At 42.7% G+C, this 17,354-nt stretch overlaps 1 protein-coding gene across 2 annotated transcripts in view; it reads right to left on the bottom strand.

Annotated features, from left to right (window-relative positions):
- Window positions 1-792: 792 nt before the first annotated feature.
- Window positions 793-17,354, bottom strand: part of LOC110520315 (ubiquitin-conjugating enzyme E2 E3) — a 39,655-nt gene continuing 23,093 nt past the window's right edge. For both annotated transcript variants that reach the window (XM_036974822.2, XM_036974823.2), the window contains exons 5-6: window positions 4,354-4,501; window positions 793-1,644 (exon numbers count right to left, since the gene is read on the bottom strand). In XM_036974822.2, coding sequence (XP_036830717.1) covers window positions 1,547-1,644; window positions 4,354-4,501 — 246 coding nt within the window. In that variant the 3' untranslated portion in view covers window positions 793-1,546. The remainder of the gene's footprint in view (window positions 1,645-4,353; window positions 4,502-17,354) is intronic.

The following is a 17,354-nucleotide window of genomic DNA, read 5'->3' as shown; positions in this document are numbered from 1 at the left end:
GCACTGTTGAGGTTAGACCGCGAAAAGAGGAAAATTTGCCTGAACACTGACAGCAGCTACTCTTCAAAGACCATCTCTCAAACCACACATCAAACAAGTCTGAGATCGAGAGAGAATACAGAAAAAACACAGATAAATAAACCAGAAACCTGTGTCTTTGTGTATAGAGTGAAGAGACTGATAGCTAATATACAGATAACAGTATATCCACAGTTACATTCTAAATCTACTATAGCTACTAACGTCTACTTCAATAGCATTTATCAGTTTCTCTCTCTTTCCAGACCCAAAAGTATTTCTTTTTTATCCTCATAGGATGGACTTCACCGTCTGTTCCCCACCGATGTGAATCTGCTATTTTAGCTGCACTTTAAGTCTGGGTCGATTTGAGCACTGTCTTTTCCTACACACACCAGTCCTCGCAGGGCAAAAGGAGTAGAATAACTATGGCATTATACACCCCAAGAGATAACAGGACGGCAGTTTGCATATCAGTAGTTCTGAGTGACTACTGTATCTCTATGCAACATAATGACAATGTCCTGTTCATTTCCCGGGGGACGGGTCCTCTCATTATGCATACTGGGCCTGAACAAATTGAGCTTTTGTCTGCATCCCAAATGGCACCCTTTTCCCTTCTGTAGTTCACTTATTTTTTTTACCAGGGCACATAGGGCTTTGGTCAAAAGAAGTGTGCTATATAGGGAATATGGTGCCATTCTGGATGCACCCCAGGTTATTGAATTCCAGCTGCCAAGTCGATCATCCAATAGTTTACACTGTACAACTCAACCCTTGGGACAAGTTTATTGTGTTTTGGGGATGTTACAGTGGTGGCTCATCTTTTGCTGCACTACAAAAAGGTTGAAATGAAATCTTGTTTTCATTACAAATTGACAAAGGTAAAACAGTCACAACAGTATAATGTAACTACGTAAGTGGAAATGGGTGTCTGGCGTTCATATAAATGACATCATCTTCTCTAATAATCTACAACAGCTAGTTGATTTTTCTTCTTTAACTTCATACAGATAATGGAGAAGGCTAAAATGCACCATCATATTTGGTTGAGGAATAGTTTCCTTTATTACATCACAAAATACATGTTATTTTTTAATATCCCAAAGAAGCAAGACTTGCAAGTAGAGGCATTTAAACATAGCTAAAATCTACAGCTACAAAATTCTACTCCAATATACATTTACCTGTTGTTGGGCATTGTCTTCCGACAGATGGCGTCATTCTAACGCCCTGTGTTGCCATGAACTATCAGCAGTGCAGACGGAGACGCAGCTGCGCTATCTGACGTGAGACAATGCCTGTTGGGGTTTGCTTATCTCTCGGTCTCTCTTCAGACCCAGTCCTCATAGCAGGGTAAAATGTGGAGGAGTAGAATCAGTAATCAGACAGATACACAGAAGTCCATATTGTAAAGGCTATAAAGATTTGTTGCACAATGTGACGTCGCCTCCGGGACCTTCACACTGCAGGCAGAGGGGCTGGGGGGACGGGGGGTCAGACAGGACGGGGTCGGGAGTCGTGACCTCTATGTGGCGTATCTCTTGGTCCACTGTCGGGCTATCCTGTCATGCTCGGCTCTGTTGGTCAGGTACTGAGTGGCAATGCTACCAACCAGAGGGTCCGCTGAGGAGAGGAGAAGACAGGAAGAGAGATGAGCAATGCATTAGTAAGAGGGCTGCCTAAGTCTAACATTTTATTTTATTGAACATTTATTTCTACAGGTTTTAAAGGAAAGGCTGCCGCATGCAAGTATAAGCAGTGGCGGTTCTGGCTCGTATGGCTCCCTGGCTCGTATGGCTCCCTGGCTCGTATCGCTCCCTGGCTCGTATGGCTCCCAATATACACTTGGGTGAGGTTTTTTTCTTGCCTGAGTACCCTCGTTTCACTGCCAAAAATAAAAATAAACCATTTAGTGTTCAGCGAAATAACAACACTATGTCAAATACAGGTAGCCTAGTCAAAAAATGAACATCCAATCACATGAACCGTTACTCTCTCGTGGGTATTCCACTTAGCCAAACGTAGCTGCTGCTCATGTTGGTATCTGTACTGATGGCGCAAAAGCCATGACAGGGAGACATAGTGGAGTGGTAACGCACGTGCAAGCAGTTGCTTCCGGCGCCACTTGTTACACTGCAGCATCCACCGAGAGGCTCTTGCTGCCAAGGGAATGTCTGACAGCTTGAAAGATGTTTTGGACACTACAGTGAAAATTGTTAACTTTGTTAAAGCAAGGCCCCTGAACTCCCGTGTATTTTTTGCATTATGCAATGATATGGGAAGTGACCATGTAACACTTTTACAACATACAGAAGTACGCTGGTTAACGAGGGGCAAAGTCTTGACACGCTTTTTTGAATTAAGAGACGAGCTTAAAGTTTTCTTTACTGACCATCATTTTCACTTGTCTGACCGCTTGCATGATGACGAGTTTCCCACACGACTGGCCTATCTAGGTGATGTTTTTATTCGCCTGAATGATCTGAATCTAGGATTACAGGGACTCTCGGCAACTATATTCAATGTGGGGGACAAAATTGAGGCTATGATTGAGAAGTTGGAGCTCTTGTACGTCTGCATTAACAAGGGCAACACACAGGTCTTTCCATCAATGTATGATTTTTTGTGTGCAAATGAACTCAAGCTTACAGACAATGTCAAATGTGATATAGCGAAGCACCTGAGTGAGTTGGGTGCGCAATTACGCAGGTACTTTCCCGAAATGGATGACACAAACAACTGGATTCATTATTCCTTCCATGCCCTGCCTCCAGTCTTACCTTATCTGAACAAGAGAGCCTCATCGAAATTGCAACAAGCGGTTCTGTGAAAATGTTATTTAATCAGAAGCCACTGCCAGATTTCTAGATAGGGCTGCGCTCAGAGTTTCTTGCCTTGGCAAATCGTGCTGTTAAGACACTGATGCCCTTTGCAACCACGTACCTATGTGAGAGTGGATTCTCGGCCCTCACTAGCATGAAAACTAAATACAGGCACAGACTGTGTGTGGAACATGATTTAAAACTGAGACTCTCTCCAATACAACCCAACATTGCAGAGTTATGTGCATCCTTTCAATCATACCCTTCTCATTTTTGATGAACAAATAAGGTTTTATATGCAAGATCGCTAAATAAAGTGCGAAATTATTGATTATTATTATATTACTATTTGCGCCCTGGACCTATAAGAGCTCTTTGTCACTTCCCATGAGCCGAGTTGTGACAAAAACTCACACTCATTATTTTGTTTAATAAATGTATCGTACAGTGTGTGTGGCAGGCTTACAATGATGGCAAAAAACAACATTTGAGAGTGTGCTGACCCTGGTGCTAGACAGAGTACACAGATGTAGGTTGAAGGTTTGAAGGGGTACGGGACTATAAAAAGTTTGGGAACCACTGTTCTAAACAACATAGCACATCATCTTAGACAAGTATAGCCGCTGAAACAATGCTATGTCCAGGTCTTAAACCAGACTGGTGCAGTGCTATGTCCAGGTCTTAAACCAGACTGGTGCAGTGCTATGTCCAGGTCTTAAACCAGACTGGTGCAGTGCTATGTCCTGGTCTTAAACCAGACTGGTGCAGTGCTATGTCCTGGTCTTAAACCAGACTGGTGCAGTGCTATGTCCTGGTATTAAACCATCCTGGTCCAGTGCTATGTCCAGATCTTAAACCAGACTGGTGCAGTGCTATGTCCAGATCTTAAACCAGACTGGTGCAGTGCTATGTCCAGGTCTTAAACCTGATTGGTGCTCATTAAGAATAGAATGAGAAGTTAAAAAAGTTCTAAGCTGAAAATTAGCCAAGGACTCTAAAACTTTGTAACCTGGACTCCCATCACTTCCTTGATTACCTGCCCTATATATGTCATTCCCTTTGGTTCCTTCCCCAGGCATCATTGGTTCTGTTTCTGTTTCTGTGTCATGTCTGTGCTTTGTTCGTGGTTTCTTGTTTTGTATTATGGTACGTTTATTTATTAAAACACTCACTCCCTGAACTTGCTTCCCGACTCTCAGCGCACTCGTTACAGGTAAGAGGGTGACCTTAGATAACCAAGTCTCTCAAGGCAGGCAAACAGGATTACTTAGTTAGAAAATGTTTAGAAACGACTTCATTCAAGTAGAAATTAAAGCATGCATCAAGGTAGAATAACATTTTCTGGCTGTCCACGTCTGACACAGCACAAACATTCTAAAAGTAAATTGCAGTGTAATGTATTTGGTTTGACTCCCTGCCATAGAGAACCCGTGTCACTCACCAGGGTTACAGTCTAACGTGTACAGTATATCTACTGTATGTCTGATTGGTTGACCGTTGCGTCACTCACCAGGGTTGCAGTCTGTGAGCAGGGAGCAGATGGACAGCAGCACCTTGGAGATGGTGAGGGCGGGGCTCCAGTTGTCTTTCAGGATATCCAGGCAGATCACCCCCTGGCTGTTGATGTTACAGTGGTAGATCCTGGTGCGGAACGTCACCTAGGAAAAAGCAAAAAGTAGATCTAACATCACCTAGGAAACAACACAAAGTAGATCAAGATCACAGACAGATCACCCCGACTGTTGATTCTATGGTCGTAGAACCTAGTGTGGGACGTAACCTAAGAGACCACAGGAAGTAGATCCTGGCTAGGAAACAACCCAGACAGACAGCTCAGTACTCCCTGATTGGTGTTTTACTGTTGTAAATCCTTGAATGGAAATTGACCTGTGGAAAAGGAAGAAATCATGAAACACATTCAGGCTTTATCAGCCAGCCAGGCAGATAAAATAAGCTACAGTGTTAACAATGGGGTCAACGATACAGCGTGCAAGGATTACGGTTACTGTAATTCACCAGCAAAACCTTTAACTGTTTCCAGTCGACAAGAAGCATTGTGTCAAATGAGCTAGAACATTGCCAATCCACACCTCCCAGTCTGCAGATTTTTTTATTTAACCTTCATTTAACTAGGCAAGTCAGTTAAGAACAAATTCTTATTTACAATGACGACCTACCCCGGCCAAACCCTACCCGGACGACGCTGGGCCAATTGTGCGCCGCCCTATGGGACTTCCAATCACGGCCGGTTGTGATACAGATACTATACTCACCTAAACCTCACAAAGCTAAACCTCACATCCTTAACCTTTCACCATGTCCCAACATTTGCCCTTATAAACAGAAAAACATCATTAAGACACCATAGATGAGAGACAGGGAGACCACAGGCCAGGAGCAAATGGTGTGTGAACATCTATTAACCTTTCCATACAATCTCAAGTAGGGCCATGGTCGGTGACATATGCTTAAACTTGGACTCTTAACATCCCATTGAAGCCTTCTCCCTCTGAGCAGACCTTCTGCGTCCCAAATAAAATAACACCTTATATAGTGCACTACTTGACAATAGTAGTGCTTTATATAAGGAATAGGGTGCCATTTGGGACAAAGTCCTTAATGCAAGGAAAACCAATTAGACCAGGCACGGAGGATGATCTTAATGATACCACTGGCTGTGGTTATGCCTTTGACATGAGAGAGAGAGAGAGAGAGAGAGAGAGAGAGAGAGAGAGAGAGAGAGAGAGAGAGAGAGAGAGAGAGAGAGAGAGAGAGAGAGAGAGAGAGAGAGAGAGAGAGAGAGAGAGAGAGAGAGAGAGAGAGAGAGAGAGAGAGAGAGAGAGAGAGAGAGAGAGAGAGAGAGAGAGAGAGAGAGAGAGAGAGAGAGAGAGAGAGAGAGAGAGAGAGAGAGAGAGAGAGAGAGAGAGAGAGAGAGAGAGAGAGAGAGAGAGAGAGAGAGAGAGAGAGAGAGAGAGAGAGAGAGAGAGAGAGAGAGAGAGAGAATATACAAGGTCTGAAGTCATCTGCCTTTGGCCTAAAGAGCAGGAACCCAGACTTCATCAAATTGGAAATACAGCCATTGTCATCCTACAAGAAACCTGGTATAAAGGAGACGGGCCCACTGGTTGCCCTCTAGGTTACAGAGAGCTGGTAGTCCCATCCACCAAACTACCAGGTGTGAAACAGGGAAGAGACCTAACCCACTCTGTTAAATTAGTCAAAACAGGAACATTTTACATATGGCTTGAAATTAATATAGAAATGATCTCAACAGAGAAAAATGTCCTCATGTGTGCTACATATATCCCCAAAATAGAATACCCATTCTTTAATAATGACAGCTTCTCCATCCTAGAGGGGGAGATAAACAATTGCCTGGCCCAGGGACATGCACTAGTCTGTGGCAACATAAATGCCAGAACTGGACAAGAACCTGACACCCTCAGCACACAGGGGAACAAACACTTAGTTTGAGGTGACAGCATTCCCTCACCCATATGCCCCCCTAGACACAACTATGACAACATTACCAACAAAAAATGGGTCACAACTCCTGCAGCTCTGTCGGACGCTGGGTATGTACATAGTCAATGATAGGCTTCAAGGGGACTCCTACGGTAGGTACACCTATAACTAATCTCTTGGCAATAGTAATGTAGACTACTTTATCGCTTAGAGCGTTCACAGTCAGTCCATAGATTACAGCAAAATCACACTCTACTTAAACAAAGCTATGCTCAATCATGAGGCTTCAAAGCCAAAGGAACTGAATAATATTAAGAAATGGTATAGATGGAAGGAAAGTAGTGCTGAAATCTACCAAAACACTATTAGGCAACAACAAATTCAATCCCTTCTAGACAATTTCCTAGACAAAATGTTTCACTGTAATAGTGAAGGTGTAAACTTAGCAGTAGAAAACCTAAACAGTATATTTGACCTTTCAGCTTCCTATCAAATCTACAAATGTCAAGCAGACAACCGAAGAAAACGAACAACAATGACAAATGGCTTGATGAAGAATGCAAAAAGCTAAGTCATTTTTTTAGAAACCTATCCAACCAAAAACAGAGACCCGGGAATCCTGAGCCAGAATCACTAAAACAATACAGAAATAAATGGAAAAGAAAGAACAGCAAGTCAGAAATCAGCTCAACGTAATTGAAGAATCCATAGAATCTAACCACCTCTGGGAAATTTGGAAAACTCTAAACAAAGAACAACACGAAGCGTTATCTAACCAAAACAGAGATATATGGATAAACCACTTCTCCAATCTTTGTGGCTCTAAAACAAAGAACAAACAGCAAAAACATAGACATGATCAAATACAAATCTTAGAATCAATTATTAACCTCTTGAAACTCTGGGGGCAGTATTTCATTTTTGGATGAAAAACGTTCCTGTTTTAAACAAGATATTTTGTCACGAAAAGATGCTTGACTATGCATATAATTGACAGTTTGGAAAGAAAACACTCTGACGTTTCCAAAACTGCAAAGATATTGTCTGTGAGTGCCACAGAACTAATGCTACAGGCGAAACCAAGATGAAATTTCAAACAGGAAATGAGCCAGATTTTGAATGCGCTGTGTTCCAATGTCTCCTTACAGTGCCTTGCGAAAGTATTCGGCCCCCTTGAACTTTGCGACCTTTTGCCACATTTCAGGCTTCAAACATAAAGATATAAAACTTTATTTTTTTGTGAAGAATCAACAAGAAGTGGGACACAATCATGAAGTGGAACAACATTTATTGGATATTTCAAACTTTTTTAACAAATCAAAAACTGAAAAACTGGGCGTGCAAAATTATTCAGCCCCCTTAAGTTAATACTTTGTAGCGCCACCTTTTGCTGCGATTACAGCTGTAAGTCGCTTGGGGTATGTCTCTATCAGTTTTGCACATCGAGAGACTGAAATGTTTTCCCATTCCTCCTTGCAAAACAGCTCGAGCTCAGTGAGGTTGGATGGAGAGCATTTGTGAACAGCAGTTTTCAGTTCTTTCCACAGATTCTCGATTGGATTTAGGTCTGGACTTTGACTTGGCCATTCTAACACCTGGATATGTTTATTTTTGAACCATTCCATTGTAGATTTTGCTTTATGTTTTGGATCATTGTCTTGTTGGAAGACAAATCTCCGTCCCAGTCTCAGGTCTTTTGCAGACTCCATCAGGTTTTCTTCCAGAATGGTCCTGTATTTGGCTCCATCCATCTTCCCATCAATTTTAACCATCTTCCCTGTCCCTGCTGAAGAAAAGCAGGCCCAAACCATGATGCTGCCACCACCATGTTTGACAGTGGGGATGGTGTGTTCAGGGTGATGAGCTTTTTGCATTGTTGCCAAAAAGTTCAATTTTGGTTTCATCTGACCAGAGCACCTTCTTCCACATGTTTGGTGTGTCTCCCAGGTGGCTTGTGGCAAACTTTAAACAACACTTTTTATGGATATCTTTAAGAAATGGCTTTCTTCTTGCCACTCTTCCATAAAGGCCAGATTTGTGCAATATACAACTGATTGTTGTCCTATGGACAGAGTCTCCCACCTCAGCTGTAGATCTCTGCAGTTCATCCAGAGTGATCATGGGCCTCTTGGCTGCATCTCTGATCAGTCTTCTCCTTGTATGAGCTGAAAGTTTAGAGGGACGGCCAGGTCTTGGTAGATTTGCAGTGGTCTGATACTCCTTCCATTTCAATATTATCGCTTGCACAGTGCTCCTTGGGATGTTTAAAGCTTGGGAAATCTTTTTGTATCCAAATCCGGCTTTAAACTTCTTCACAACAGTATCTCGGACCTGCCTGGTGTGTTCCTTGTTCTTCATGATGCTCTCTGCGCTATTAACGGACCTCTGAGACTATCACAGTGCAGGTGCATTTATACGGAGACTTGATTACACACAGGTGGATTGTATTTATCATCATTAGTCATTTAGGTCAACATTGGATCATTCAGAGATCCTCACTGAACTTCTGGAGAGAGTTTGCTGCACTGAAAGTAAAGGGGCTGAATAATTTTGCACGCCCAATTTTTCAGTTTTTGATTTGTTAAAAAAGTTTGAAATATCCAATAAATGTCGTTCCACTTCATGAGTGTGTCCCACTTGTTGTTGATTCTTCACAAAAAAATACAGTTTTATATCTTTATGTTTGAAGCCTGAAATGTGGCAAAAGGTCGCAAAGTTCAAGGGGGCCGAATACTTTCGCAAGGCACTGTATATGGCTGTGAATGCGCAAGGAATGAGCCTACACTTTCTGTCGTGGTGTCTGCAGCATTGTGACGTATTTGTAGGCATATCATTGGAAAATTGACCATAAGAGACTACATTTACCACGTGTCCGCTCGGTGTCCTCCGTCGAAACTATTGCGTAATCTCCAGGTGCGTGCATTTTTCAATTTGGTTCAGAGGAGAAACCCAACTGCCTCGAGTGATTTATCATCGAATAGATGAAAACACCTTGAGGATTGATTCTAAACAACGTTTGCCATGTTTCTGTCGATATTATGGAGTTAATTTGGAAAAAAGTTTGCCGTTGTAATGACTGAATTTTCTGTTTTTTTTCTCAGCCAAACGTGATGAACAAAACGGAGCGATTTCTCCTACACAAATAATATTTTTGGAAAAACTGAACATTTGCTATCTAACTGAGTCTCCTCATTGAAAACATCCGAAGTTCTTCAAAGGTAAATGATTTTATTTGAATGCTTTTCTTGTTTTTGTGAAAATGTTGCCTGTTGAATGCTAGGCTTAATGCTATGCTAGCTATCAATACTCTTACACAAATGCTTGTGTAGCTATGGTTGAAAAGCATTTTTAGAAAATCTGAGATGACAGTGTTGTTAACAAAAGGCTAAGCTTGTCAGCTAGTATATTTATTTCATTTCATTTGCGATTTTCATGAATAGTTAACGTTGCGTTATGGTAATGAGCTTGAGGCTATAATTACGCTCCCGGATACGGGTTTGCTCGTCGCAACAGGTTAAAGACTACCAGAACCCACTGGATTCTCCAATTACATTGAATTCAACTACAGGACAAATTACAAACCCTGATTGATGGTATCCTGAATGAAATAATAAAATATACAGACCACAAATTCCTATTGGCCATACTTAAACTCTTTAGCATCATCCTCTGCTCTGGCATATTACGGCAAATTTTGGAACCAAGGATTGATCACATCAATCCACAAAAGTGGAGACAAATTTGACCCCACTACCATGGGATATGCGTCAACAGTAACCTTGGGAAAATCCTCTGCATTATTATTAACAGCAGACTCATACATATCCTCAGCGAAAACAATGTATTGAGCAAATGTCAAATTGGCTTTTTCCCAAATTACTGTGACAGACCACATATTCACCATGCACACCCTAATTGACAAACAAAGAAACAAAACAAAACAAAGTCTTCTCATGCTTTGTTGATTTCAAAAAAGCTTTCGACTCAATTTGGCATGAAGGCCTGCTATACAAATTGCTGGAAATTGGTGTTGGGGGAAAAACATTATAAAATACATGTACACAAACAACAAGTGTGCGGTTCAAATTGGCAAAAACACACACCAATTTCTTTCCACAGGGCCGGGGGGTGAGACTAGGATGCAGCTTAAGCCCCACCCTCTTCAACATAATCCACAAATTGTCGAGGGCTGCAGCACCCGGCCTCACCCTACTAGAATCTGAAGTCAAATGTCTACTGTTTGCTGATGATCTGGTGCGTCTGTCCCCAACAGTAGCACCTAGATATTCTGCACAGATTCTGTCAGACCTGGGCCCTGACAATAAATCTCAGTAAGACAAAAATAACGGTGTTCCAAAAAAGGTCCAGTTGCCAGGACCACAAATACAAATTCCATCTACACTGTTGCCCTAGAGCGCACAAAAAAACAATACATACCTCGGCCTAAACATCAGCGCCACAGGTAAATTCCACAAAGCTATCAACGATCTGAGAGACCAGGCAAGAAGGGCATTCCTTGCCATCAAAAGGGACATAAAATTTGACACTGCAATTAGGATCTGGCTAAAAATACTTGAGTGATAGAACCCATTGCCCTTCACAGTTGCAAGGTCTGGGTTTCGCTCACCAACCAAGAATTCACAAAATGGGACAAACACCAAATTGAGACTCGGCATGCAGAATTCTGCATAAATATCCTCAGTGTATGACGTAAAACACAAAATAATGCATGCAGAGCAGAATAAGGCTGATACCCGCAAATTCTAGAAAAGAGCCGTTAAATTCTACAACCGCCCTAAAAGGAAGCGATTCCCAAACCTACCATAACAAAGCCATCACCTACAGAAACATGTACCTGGAGCTCCTGTGGCTCTGAGACCAAACCAAATCATGAGAAAACAAAAAAAGAATTACTTGACACATTGAAAATGATTGACAAAAAAACTGAGCAAACTAGAATGCTATTTGGCCCTAAACAGAGAGTACACAGTGGCAGAATACCTAACTACTGTGACTGACCAAAAATTAAGGAAATCTTTGACTATGTACAGACTCAGTGAGCATAGCCTTGCTATTGAGAAAGGCCGCTGAAGGCAGACCTGGCTCTCAAGAGAAGACAGGCTATGTATGCACACTGCCCACAGAATGAGGGGGAAACTGAACTGCACTTCCTAACCCCCTGCCAAATGTATGACCATATTAGAGACACATATTTCCCTCAGAATACAGACCCACAAAGAATTTGAAAACAAATCGAATGTCTTCATTCTTTTGGAACTTTTGTGAGTGTAACGTTTACTGTGAATTTTGTATTGTTTATTTCACTTTTATTTATTATCTATTTCACTTGCTTTGGCAAGTAAACATATATTCCCCATGCCAATAAAGACCTTTAAATTGAATTGAAAGACAGAGATAGAGAGGAGGGTAATCAGTAGCTCTCTCTCTCTCTAAACTGTTTGTGCCATCTATATGGCATGTTAATAAAGAATGTATTTTATTCCCATAACCACTGTAAAGGCTAATGTTTAGTACTATAACTGCTGGACAGAGCAAACATATCATGACCAGTAGAGTGGTAAAACATTAAGTTCCGTGGCTAATTTGTTTTTATGTGAAATGGGGTAGAACTAACCATAGTAGCTAGTTCCCCTCCACCCCCAGAAAGCAATTATGATCCAGATTAAATCCAGATTCTGTAAAGTTTTTTCAGAAACATAATAAACAGTAAAGCCTTCTGTTAGAAGTCTGTATTAACCCTTTGACATGTATGTGGTCCCTGCAGCGAACCATATATTTGATTGGAACAGTAGTAACAACTCATTCCATAAACCAGTCTAAAAAACAGGTTGCGCTGACAAAAAACAAAACATAAGTTAGCGACCTAACATCTCCAACTTGCGACTTCAGTGCGTTCAAGATAACTGGGAACTCAGAAAAAACAAGCTTAGACTGTAAAGAAATCCTACAGCTCGGGAACTGGGGCCTCTTTCTAGAGCTCTGACTTTCCGACCTGAAGATCACTGACATCATGATTTGACCTCGTATTTTTCAGAGTTCTCAATTGTCTTGAAAGCGCGCTCGCGTCGTGTGCGCAAGCAATGCAAAATAAATGTGCACATATGTTATTCAATCACTGCACCCACACTGCTCGCAAGCGTCTGCGTAGCCAGGCGCTAAAATAGAACTCGATTCTATTTGTGACGCTTGACGCGCTGCAAGTCCTGCCTCTTCCATCTCCTCATTGGTTTTTAGGAGCATATACCCACGTGCCATCTCTTCATTGGTTTTTAGGAGCATATACCCACGTGCCATCTCTTCATTGGTTTTTGGAGCATATACCCACGTGGGTGATTGAAAGATGAACTGAGGTCCACACTCCAGTCCAATTGGAAGTGGTAATGCAGCTTAAAGTTTGTTGCCTACCGCTATAGAAAGTCCAAAGAAGAAGCCTGAAGGAGGAGCGATTACTAGGATCTAACTGGGTTTACCGTTTTATCTGTGGATTAATTGTCGGAGTAGAGGACCTTGTGCATTTCAGGTAAAATAGCATCCCAATGTTTATATACCAGGACAAATTAGCTAGCAACAGCAAGCTAGCTAAATTTCCACGAATGTTTAATGCTTTTCAAGCTGTCCCCAAGTTAATACAGTTGGTTCAGAGTTTATTTTGATGGGTGGACAAAATCAACATGCGCGCAATGGCGGGCGCGTGTGCGGTCTGGTCAGCGTGTGAGTCAGTCGGGTATCCCTTCACCTCCCTTTGTTATAACATCTTAGGTCTGACAGATGCTTACTAGACAACCAGAATGCATTGTATGATGTCAACAAACATGGCGCCACACATAGCTGGCAAATAGCTTAGCATTATCTCATCATAATCAGTACAACCTTCAAAAAAGTATTTTACACACATCATATGTGTCCATTACAATATATGCAAGAATAGGAATACATGGTTTGTCAACAGTACTTGAAAACATGTGAATAAAACAGTAAATACATTATGCTCCATATATACATACGGTATGCTACAGTAGAAACAACAACAAGATATACAGAAAATAAGGGTCTTACTTTGATAGGAAAGCGCACATGTCCAAAGTTATTATTTGTAAGAAAAACATCAATGAAGGCCAGGGGGAAAGGGTTTGCCAAGGCCTGTTCTGACTAGAGATGCACAATGTCTTCCGGCGCCGACAGAGAACGGTTCGCGTTCCTAGGAAACTATGCAGTATTTTGTTTTTTTTAACGTGTTATTTCTTACATTGGTACCCAAGGTAATCTTAGGTTTCATTACATAGTCGGGAGGAACTACTGAATATAAGAGCAACGTCAACTCACCATCATTACGACCAGGAATATGACTTTCCCGAAGCGGATCCTGTGTTTTGCCTTACACCCAGGACAATGGATCGGATCCCAGCCGGCAAGCCTAAACAACGTCGCCGTAAAAGGGGTAAACGAAGCGGTCTTCTGGTCAGGCTCCGGAGACGGGCACATCGCGCACCACTCCCTAGCATACCACTCGCCAATGTCCAGTCTCTTGACAACAAGGTTGATGAAATCCGAGCAAGGGTAGCATTCTAGAGAGACATCAGAGACTGTAACGTTCTTTGCTTCACGGAAACATGGCTCACTCGAGAGACGCTATCGGAGTCGGTGCAGCCAGCTGGTTTCTTCACGCATCGTGCCGACAGAAACAAGCATCTTTCTGGTAAGAAGAGGGGCGGGGGGGTATGCCTTATGATTAACGAGACGTGGTGTGATCATAACAACATACAGGAACTCAAGTCCTTCTGTTTACATGACTTAGAATTCCGCACAATCAAATGTCGACCGCATTATCTACCAAGGGAATTCTCTTCGATGACAGTCATAGCCGTATATATTCCCCCCCAAGTAGACACATCGATTGCCCTGAACAAACTTTATTTGACTCTATGTAAACTGGAAACCACATATCCTGAGGCTGCATTCATTGTAGCTGGGAATTTTAACAAGGCTAATCTGAAAACAAGACTCCCTAAATTCTATCAGCATATTGATTGTGCAACCAGAGCTGGTAAAATCCTGGATCATTGTTATTCTAACTTCCGCGACGCTTATAAGGTCCACCCCCGCCCTCCTTTCGGAAAAGCTGACCACGACTCCATTTTGTTGCATCTAGCCTACAGACAGTAACTAAAACAAGAAGCTCCTGCGCTCAGGTCTGTTCAACGCTGGTCCGACCAATCTGATTCCATGCTTCAAGACTGCTTCGATCATATGGATTAAGATATGTTCCACATTGCATCCAACAACAACATTGACGAATATGCTGATTCGGTGAGCGAGTTCATTAGAAAGTGTATCGGCGATGTCCTACCCACAGCAACTATTAAAACAGTCCCAAACCAGAAACTGTGGATTGATGGCAGCATTCGCGCGAAACTGAAAGTGTGAACCACTGCTTTTAACCTGGGCAAGGTGACTGGAAACATGACCTAATATAAACAGTGTAGCTATTCCCTCCGCAAGGCAATCAAACAAGCTAAGCGTCAGTATAGAGACAATGTAGAATCGCAATTCAACGGCTCAGACACAAGAGGTATATGGCAGGGTCTACAGTCAATCACGGACTACAAAAAGAAAACCAGTCCCATCGCGGACCAGGATGTCTTGCTCCTAGACAGACTAAGTAACTTCTTTGCTCGCTTTGAGGACAATACAGTGCCACTGACATGGCCCGCTACCAAAACCTGCGGACTCTCCTTCACTGCAGCCGAAGTGAATGAAACATTTAAACGTGTTTACCCTCGCAAGGCTGCAGGCCCAGACGGCATCCACAGCCGCGTCCTCAGAGCATGCGCAGACCAGCTGGCTGGGGTGTTTACGGACATATTCAATCAATCCTTATCCCAGTCTGCTGTTCCCACATGCTTCAAGAGGGCCACCATTGTTCCTGTTCCCAAGAAAGCTAAGGTAACTGAGCAAAACGACTACCGCCCCGTAGCACTCACTTCCGTCATCATGAAGTGCTTTGCGAGACTAGTCAAGGACCATATCACCTCCACCCTACCTGACACCCTAGACCCACTCCAATTTGCTTACCACCCCAATCTCGACCCCGCCCTATGCAACTGGGTACTGGACTTCCTGGCGGGCCGCCCTCAGGTGGTGAGTGTAGGTAACAACATCTCCAACCAGCTGATCCTCAACACTGGGGCCCCACAAGGGTGCGTTCTGAGCCCTCTCCTGTACTCCTTGTTCACCCACGACTGCGTGGCCATGCACACCACCAACTCAATAATCAAGTTTGCAGACGACACTACAGTGGTAGGCTTGATTACCAACAACGACGAGACGGCCTACAGGGAGGAGGTGAGGGCCCTCGGAGTGTGGTGTCAGGAAAATAACCTCACACTCAACGTCAACAAAACAAAGGAGATGATCGTGGACTTCAGGAAACAGCAGAGGGAGCCCCCCTATCCACATCGACGGGACAGTAGTGGAGAGGGTAGTAAGTTTAAAGTTCCTCGCCGTACACATCACGGACAAACTGAATTGGTCCACCCCCACAGACAGCGTTGTGAAGAAGGCACAGCAGCGCCTTTTCAACCTCAAGAGGCTGAAGAAATTCGGCTTGTCACCAAAAGCACCCACAAACATCTACAAATGCACAATCGAGAGCATCCTGTCGGGCTGTATCACCGCCTGGTACGGCAACTGCTCCGCCCACAAACGTAAGGCTCTCCAGAGGGTAGTGAGGTCTGCACAACGCATCACCATGGGGGAACACTACCTGCCCTCCAGGACACCTACACCACCCGATGTCACAGGAAGGCCATAAAGATCATCAAGGACAACAACCACCCGAGCCACTGCCTGTTCACCCCGCTATCATCCAGAAGGCAAGGTCAGTACAGGTGCATCAAAGTAGGGACCGCAAAACTGAAAAACAGCTTCCATCTCAAGGACATCAGACTGTTAAACAGCCACCACTAACATTGAGTGGCTGCTGCCAACATACTAACTCAACTCTAGCTCACTTTAATAATGTATCACTAGCCACTTTAAACAATGCCACTTAATATAATGTTTACATACCCTACATTACTCATCTCATATGTATATGTATATACTGTACTCTATATCTACTGCATCTTGCCATCTTTATGTAATACATGTATCACTAGCCACTTTAAACAATGCCACTTAATATAATGTTTACATACCCTACACTACTCATGTCATATGTATTTACTGTACTCGATACCATCTACTGCATCTTGCCTATGCCGTTCTGTACCATCACTCATTCATATATCTTTATGTACATGTTCTTTATCCCTTTACACTTGTGTGTATAAGGTAGTAGTTGTGGAATTGTTAGGTTAGATTACTCGTTGGTTATTTCTGCATTGTCGGAACTAGAAGCACAAGCATTTCGCTACACTAGCATTAACATCTGCTAACCATGTGTATGTGACAAATAGAGAAGTTTGTCTGACTCAGTAGAGCCTCAAACATAAATTGTCCACAACAGTGAAATGGGCTACATTTTATGTGAATTAATGAGGAGGCAGAACACATCTTAATTCAAATTGTTAGAAAATAATTTAAAATTGACAAATTGAAACATAATTAGCAGGCAGCATGCCTTGGTTTGAGGACAGCGCGGGTTAACTGTCCTGTTGTGTAACAATCACATTTTGGAACATTGAGTGCATTCTGACATTACGCGCATAAAATAACTCACGCTGGGGCGACGGTTAGAGATATTTGGAACTCAAGTGTGAAAAGGTTAATGAGAATATATGCTGTAAACTCAGTAAATGGCTCTAAAAAAGAGGAGTCCCTGCAGTGCCTATAACACACAGAGTCTACATCCCAAACGGCACCCTATTCCCTAAATAGTACACTACGTTTGACCTGAGCCCTATGGGCTCTGGTCAAAAGTAGTGAACTATGTAGGAAATAGGGTGCCATTTGGGGGACCCATTCAAGCTTTGCTGTCCTTCTCCCTTAGTGCCCAGTATCACACAGCCACAAAGCCACGTCTGA

Source organism: Oncorhynchus mykiss, chromosome 3, assembly GCF_057628025.1.
Source record: "Oncorhynchus mykiss isolate SJ-2025 chromosome 3, ASM5762802v1, whole genome shotgun sequence".
NCBI lineage: Eukaryota > Metazoa > Chordata > Actinopteri > Salmoniformes > Salmonidae > Oncorhynchus > Oncorhynchus mykiss.
This window is presented reverse-complemented; position numbering and strand designations above follow the sequence as displayed.